The sequence below is a fragment of the Orcinus orca genome, chromosome 3 (genome assembly GCF_937001465.1).
Source record: "Orcinus orca chromosome 3, mOrcOrc1.1, whole genome shotgun sequence".
Classification (NCBI taxonomy): Eukaryota; Metazoa; Chordata; class Mammalia; order Artiodactyla; family Delphinidae; genus Orcinus; species Orcinus orca.
The window spans coordinates 13,596,476-13,604,150 of NC_064561.1; the positions used below are offsets into that span (position 1 = coordinate 13,596,476).

Here is a 7,675-nt window from a genome sequence, read left to right on the forward strand (position 1 = left end):
GCACGGGCTCTAGGCACACAGGCTTCAGTAGTTGTGGTGCACAGGCTTGTAGTTGTGGCTCACGGGCTCTAGAGCCCAGGCTTAGTAGTTGTGGCGCACGGGCTTAGTTGCTCTGCGACATGTGGGATCTTCCCAGACCAGGGCTCAAACCTGTGTCCCCTGCATTGGCAGGCGGATTCTTAACCTGCGCCACCAGGGAAGCTCCCCTATGTTTTCTTTCTCTTTTTTTTTTTTTCTTTTTTTGCGATACGCGGGGGGCCTCTCACTGCTGTGGCCTCTCCTGTTGCGGAGCACAGGCTCCGGACGCACAGGCTCAGTAGCCATGGCTCACGGGCCCAGCTGCTCCGCGGCATGTGGGATCTTCCCGGACCGGGGCACGAACCCGCGTCCCCTGCATCGGCAGGCGGACCCCCAACCACTGCGCCACCAGGGAAGCCCCCCTATGTTTTCTTACAATAAGAATTTTACAGTTTCGGCTCCTATAATTTTGGATCTTTGATGCATTTTAGTTAATTTTTGTATATGGTATAAGGTAAGGTTCAACTTCATTCTATTCCATGTGATTTTCCAGTTGTCCCAGCACCATTTGTAGAAGAAACTACTTTTTCCCTGTGACTGTTTTTTCTCATTTTCACTATGGCACCCTTGTCAAAAAGCAGTTGACCATAGCTACATGGATTTATTTCTGGACTCTTTATTCTTTTGTTCTCTATATTCTTATGCCATTACCACACTTTAGCTTCATAGTAAGATTAAGAATCGGAAAGTGTGACTCCTCTAACTTTTGTTCCTTTTTTTTCAAGATTGTGCCTTTGAGCTTCCAAGAATTTTAGGACCAGCATGTCAGTTTCTACAAAGAAGCCAGCTGTTATTCTGATAGGACTATATTCAATTTCTGTATCAATTTGAAGCGTGTTGCCATCTCAGCAGTATTAAGTCTTCCAGTCTGTAAATATGGGGTGCCTTTGCATTTATTTAGATCTTCTTTAATTTCTTTCAACAGTGTTTTATAGTTTCCAGTGTATAAGTTTTGCACTTTTGGGGCTCTTAATTTATTCCTAAGTATTTTATTCTTTTGATACTATTATAAATGGAATTGTGTTCTTTAATTCCATTTCTGGGTTGTTCTTTGTATGTGTATCAAAATACAATTGATATTTGTATGTTGATATTTTATCCCGTAACTTCACTGAAGTTGTTTATTAATTCTGATAGTTTAGTGGATTCCTTAGCATTTTCTGTATATAAGATCAGTTATCTGCAAATAGAGATAGTTTAACTACTTCCTTTCCAATCTGGATGCCGTTTAATTTTTTTTTTTCTTCTTTAATTGCCCTGGCTAGAACATCCAACACAGTTTTGAAGAGAAGTATCTTCTTGTTCCTGATCTTGGTAGGGGAGGAAGCATCGGTCTTTGACCATTAAGTACGATGTTAGCTGTGGATTTTTCATAGGTGCCCTTTTTCTGGTTGCTGAATTCCCTTCTATTCGTATCTTGTTGAGTGTTTTTATTCTGGAAGGATATTGGATTTTGTCAAATGCTTTTTCTGCATTTATTGAGATGCTCATGTGGCTTTTGTTTTTTATTCTATTCGTATGGTATATTACATTAACTTGGGTTGTTAAGCCACGCTTGGTGTTCCTGGGAAAAATCCTACTTGGTCATGGTGTATAATTTTTTTATATGTTGTTGGATTGGCTTTGCTGATGTTTTGTTGAGAATTTTTGCATCTGTATTCATAAGAGATAATTCATCTGTGTTTTTTTGTGATGTCTTTGGTTTTGGTATCAAAGTAATACTGGCCTCAAAAAATGAGTTGGGAAGTTTTCCCTCCTTTTGTTTGGAAGTATGTGAAGAATTGGTATTAAATTGGTAGAATTTGCCCCTGAAGCCATCTGGACCTGGGCTTTTCTTTGTGGGTAGCTGCTTTTTTTTTCATTGCTAATTCTATTTCTTTACTTGTTATTGGTCTATTTAGATTTTCTGTTTCTTCTTTCTTTGGCTGCACCATGCATCTTTCAGGACCTTACTTCCCGGGCCAGGGATTGAACCTGGGCTCCAGCAGTGAAGGTGCCAAGTGGTCCTAACCACTGGAACACCAGGGAACTCCCTCTATTTCTTCTTGAGTCAGTTTCAGTAGTTTGTGTCTTTCTAGAAATATGTCTGTTTCATCTATTATCCAATTTATTAGCATACATTTATTTCTAGTGTTCCATTATAATCCTTTTTATTTCTGTAATGTCAGTAGTCCCCTTCTTTCTTTTTTTTTTTTTTTTTTTTTTTGCGGTTCGCTGGCCTCTCACCGCTGTGGCCTCTCCCGCCGCGGAACACAGGCTCCGGACGCGCAGGCCCAGCGGCCACGGCTCACGGGCCCAGCCACTCCGCGGCATGTGGGATCCTCCCGGACTGGGGCACGAACCCACGTCCCCTGCATCGGCAGACGGACCCCCAACCACTGCGCCACCAGGGAAGCCCCCCCTTCTTTCATTTTTGACTGGTAATTTGAGTCTTGTTTTTTTCTTGGTCAGTCTTGTTAAGGTTTGTTAATTTTGTTGATCTTTAAAAAGAATAAACTTATGGCTTCATTGATTTTTTTTTTTCCTCTTCTGTTTTTCTGTCCTCTGCTTCATTAATTTCTACTCCAATATTCTGCTTGCTTAGGTTTTTTTCTTTTTCTTTTTCTTTTTTTTTTTGCGGTTCGCGGGCCTCTCACTGCTGTGGCCTCTCCCGTTGCGGAGCACAGGCTCCGGATGCACAGGCTCAGCGGCCATGGCTCACGGGCCCAGCCGCTCCGTGGCATGTGGAATCTTCCTGGACCGGGGCACGAACCCGTGTCCCCTGCATCGGCAGGCGGACTTTCAACCACTGCGCCACCAGGGAAGCCCGGTTTTTTTCTATTTTAATGTAGGCATTTATAGCTATAATTTTTTCTCTGAGTACTGCTTTCACTGTATCCCATAACTTTTGGCATGTCACGTCCTCATTTTCACTCATCTCAGGTTATTTTCTAATTTCCCTCTGATTTCTTTTTCTTAGACCCACTAGTTATTCAGCAGTGTGTCATTTAATTTTCACATATTTCTGAATTTCCCAAATTCCTTTCTGTTACTGATTTCTAATTTTATTCTGTGTGGTCAGAGAATATACATTCTATTATTTCAGTCCTTTTAATTTACTGAAGTTTGTTCTATGGCCTAGTGTATGGCCTATGCTGTGCCTTGTGCATTTGAAAAGAATGGATTTTCTGCTCTTGCTGTGTGGAGTGTTCTATAGATACCTGTTATGCTTGTTTGGTTTTATAGTGTTGTTCAAGCCTTTTATTTCCTTGTTGGTCTTCTGCCAAGTTGTTCTATGCATTATTGACAGTGGGATATCAGCTATTGTTGAATTGTCTGTTTCTCCCTTTATTTCTGTCGGGTTTTGTCTTATGTATTTTGGTGCTCTGTTGTTAGGTGCATCTATACTTAGAATTGTTATATCCTCCTGATGGAGTGACCCTTTATCCTTATAAAATGTCCCTTTCTGTCTTAGTAACATTTTTGTTTTAACACTCTATTTTGTCTGCTATTAGTATAGCCAGTTCATTTTTCTTATGCTTGATGATTGTATATCTTTTCCCATCCTTTTCATTTCTATTTATTGAATCTATTGGATCTAAAGTGTATCTCCTATGAATAGCATATAATTTGATCTTGTTTTTCTATCCAGTTTGACAGTCTCTGTCTTTTGACTGGATTGTTTAATTCATTCACATTTACCATTATTGTTGATATTATTAGATTTACATCATTCTTCTATTCACGCTTTACTGCTTTCTTTGTATTAAGTATTTCTTTAGTATAACATTTAATTTTAATGGTTTTTTTGCACTGCATTTTGGGGAATTATTTTCCTAGTGGTTTCTCTAGGCCTTACCTTGTACATATTAACTTTTTAAGTTTTCCTTTAGATACAATAACTTAATTTCAGTGAGATTAAGTTACTCCTATGTACCTCTCTACATAGGAGGTTTTTGTTATGTAAAGTAGTACCTCTGTATGTGGTACAAACCCAATAATGTAATACAATGTAATTATTACTTTATATAATTTGTCTTTTAAGGAAGCTGACAGAAGAAAGGAGAGCAGTTACATATTTCTAGTTTTTGTTATATTGGCCTTCTTATTGCTCATTACTGGTTCTCTTCATTTGAATTCTTCCTGTGGATTGAAGTTACCATCTACAGTCATTTCCTTATTAGCCCAATACAATTTTACTCCCCCAACCTTCTTTGTGCCATTATTGGCAAATATATTACATTTCTGTGTTACAGGCCAAACAATACAATTATTTATATGTATTTACAACTATATATATTTTTAATATTTAAATATAAGTATGGTTTTATACAACCCCTTTTTAAACCAGTTGAGAAGACAGGAAAACATATTGCATTTGTAGTGTTTTTTGTAATTACATAATTACCTTTACTGTTCTTTCATGTGGATTTGCATTATTGTCTGGGATCACTTCCTTTCTGCTTGAAGAACCTCCTTTGGTATTTCTTATAAGGTCTGCTAGTATGTGGTATGTGGTTGTTGTAGCAAAAATCTGAAAACATTGTAAGTGTGCTTCAGTTGGGAGACATTCTGGTGTGTCCATCTGTGCACCTAAAGGGAGGAGGATAATGTATTGGCGAGTGAGAATAGTATCCTAATTGTGCATCTTTTTTTTTTTGTCCATAAAACTTTTTTTCCACTTAACATGAACTTAATACACGTGTTCTTAACAATTATGCTTGAATTGTTCATGAAAATCTCATAAGACATTAAAAAAGCCATCATCTCAAGTTCCATGTTAACTATTTTTACAGCACGTTAGTCAAGCATCAAAAAAAATCACAAAAGCAAAAAAAAACTTAAGAAAAAATTAAATATATGGTGTTTTTTTTGTTTTACTGCTGTGCTTGATATACATGAAGTAGTGGATATCAAGCAATTCATTTTTTTTAAAATTTTTATTTATTTATTTTTGGCTGTGTTGGGTCTTCGTTGCTGCACGCGGGCTTTCTCTAGTTGCGGCGAGCAGGGGCTGCTCTTCGTTGCCATGTGTGGGCTTCTCATTGCAGTGGCTTCTTTTGTTGTAGAGCACAGGCTCTAGGCTCATGGGCTTTGGTAGTTGTGGCTCAGGGGCTCTAGAGCACAGGCTCAGTAGTTGGGGCGCATGGGCTTAGTTGCTCCGCGGCATGTGGGATCTTCCTGGACCAGGGCTCAAACCCGTGTCCCCTGCATTGGCAGGTGTATTCTTAACCACTGCGCCACCAGGGAAGCCCAAGCAATTCATTTTTACTGCATCTTGTACATTCGTTCTTAAGTTGCCTAAAACATTTAAATGCAAATATAATGAGTGTAGCAAAAATAATGAAAGCAAACAGCAGGTAACTTTATAAATAATGGAATGTGAACCGTTTTTGCTCTTATCCAGAGTAAATTGGGTCACAGCTAAAGGAACGCTTCTGTAGCTGTAGTCAGCGGTGTGCACATTGAGACTGGGTGTTCTGCAGATAACACATAGTTTAACGTTTAATATCCATGGGATATGTATTTCTACTACAGCCTTGTAAGTGTGCCAAACCTTAAAGTACCCACAACTACACCTGCGACTGGAACCAGTTATCCCTTTTATTCCCCACAAGGACAAACCAATATGTAGGCAGTTTTCTTTTGTGTATCTTTAACTTGTTTCATTTTCAGCATGCATGAGGGCTATTAATATCTTCCCCAAGTAGTAGAGAAAAATATGTAAGGAAAAGAAGATGAAGGTGGGGAAAGGGAGTAGATACAGAAAGTGAGATGATTTTCTGAAATGTGATAATAGAGTGGCTAGGGTAGAGTAGAGGTCCTGGAGATCAGCTTCCCCACCCCTCCAAAAATAGCTTTACCTGTTTTTCCTGTTCATGGCTTTATACTTGCATTACCATTACTTGCATTAATGATGGAAGTAAGAGTTGCCTTCATTCTCACCACCGAGAAAATCATGTAGCATTTTGGTATAAATCCTCCCAGAGGGAAAGGCTCTGGAATGCTGTGCACACTGTCCCTGAGCCCTACTTTAAGGACCGCATGGTGTTCTTTTGAATGTTTGATTTACTTAACCACTTCTCCACTGAAGAACATTAAGGTGCTTTCCAATTTTTCACTACTGCAATCAATGTGCATGCATGTTTCCAATTTTAAACTTAGGCTAGACTCTGGGAAGGAATTACTGAGAAATTTTTACTTCTGATATATTCCATCAAACTGATTTCCAGAAAATAAACAGTTGAGCCTCTCACCAACAGAGTATAAGTGTCTCTTTTCAACCTTTACATTTGGGGGTATAATTCTTCCTCCTGGGAATCCTATGGATTAAAAGGATGTATATCATTAAAATACACTGTTTGACATTCGTATTCCTGCTTTTATATCCTCCCTGTTTATCCTAAAGAGTTCCATGCATTTTAGGGCATTTGCCCCCTTGTTAGGTGTTGCACATTTGGTTTTTAGTAGGTTTTTTTATTTGTTTGCTGCTTATAATTTTTAAGTAAGCAAATCAGATTTCTGCAGTACAACTGTAAAGACATATGTCTGTAATCAGTTACATACAGTAAGTATGGTATGGAAAGATGGAGCATTTGAGCAAAGATCAAATCGGGTCGTGGCTCCATGCTTGTAGAGTGGACCCACGCTTGTACCCAAGGGTGTGCTTACAGAACTACGCAATCTGGTAGTAGTCATTGGCGGTGCTGGGCCCCGAGGTGGAGGTGGAGAGGTGTGCGGGTGTGAGTGGTCTCTGCCCGATCCGGCGGGGTGGGGTGGGGAGTTTTGGATACCTGGGGCAGCCTCTGCAGCCCTGCCTGCCTTGCCCGTAGCTCATGATGGAGCAGTCTAAGAAGTCCTCGCTCATGGTGGCTCGCAGCATCCTCAACAACAAGCTAATCAGCAAGAAGCTGGAGCGCTATCTGAAGGTGAGCTGCACGCCCCTGGCATGCTGGCCCCGGCCCCGGCCCCAGCCCCTGGTCCTGGTCCCGGCCCCAGTCCCGCGGGTCCTCCCTTTCTTCAGTATGGCGCCCCTCTCCGCAGGGCGAGAACCCTTTCACCGACAGCCCGGAGGAGGAGAAGGAACAGGAGGAGGCCGAGGGCGGTGCCCTGGATGAGGGGGCGCTGGTCGAAGCGGCAGGGGTCACGGAGGGTGCAGAGGGCGCGCCGGCGCAGCCCCCAGTGCCCCCGGAGCCGGCCCCTGGGGCCGCGTCCCCGCCCCCACCGCCGCCCCCCGAGGAAGACGAAGAGGCGGCCGTGCCCCTACTGGGCGGTGCGCTGGAGCGCCAGATCCGAGGCATCCCGGGCCTGGACGTGGAGGCTGATGACGACGACGAGGAGGGCGGGGGGGGCGCTCCATGACCCGGGCCCGGGGCGGGCGGGGCCCGCGTGGCCGAGGCTGCAAGCCGAGTCTAATAAAGTTCTTCCCATCTTACCTCTTCCTCTTTTGTCTATGTGCGGCGCGGTCCCCGTGGGCGGGTGTCGGCACCTAGCCGCTGGGCTGTGTGTGCCTGCGGGTGGGGCCCGGGAGGGGTGGGTTGCGCCTGCGCACTGGCGGGGAGGAGAAGGGATACGCCTGCGAGCAGCAAGGCACCGCGGTCCGGACCAAAACTCCCAG

General features: G+C 42.6%; 1 protein-coding gene and 1 long non-coding RNA gene across 3 annotated transcripts in view; one reads left to right on the forward strand and one right to left on the reverse strand.

Annotated features, from left to right (window-relative positions):
• Positions 1–7,492, forward strand: part of AKAP8L (A-kinase anchoring protein 8 like) — a 30,133-nt gene extending 22,641 nt beyond the window's left edge. For both annotated transcript variants that reach the window (XM_004277624.2, XM_012535917.3), the window contains 2 exons: positions 6,891–6,986; positions 7,102–7,492. In XM_004277624.2, coding sequence (XP_004277672.1) covers positions 6,891–6,986; positions 7,102–7,419 — 414 coding nt within the window. In that variant the 3' untranslated portion in view covers positions 7,420–7,492. The remainder of the gene's footprint in view (positions 1–6,890; positions 6,987–7,101) is intronic.
• Positions 212–7,643, reverse strand: LOC125963999 (uncharacterized). Its single transcript, XR_007476449.1, has 2 exons — positions 7,494–7,643; positions 212–5,358 (listed from the first exon to the last, which is right to left on the reverse strand). It is a non-coding gene; the product is annotated as an uncharacterized LOC125963999 (long non-coding RNA).
• Between the last annotated feature and the right edge of the window lie 32 nt (positions 7,644–7,675).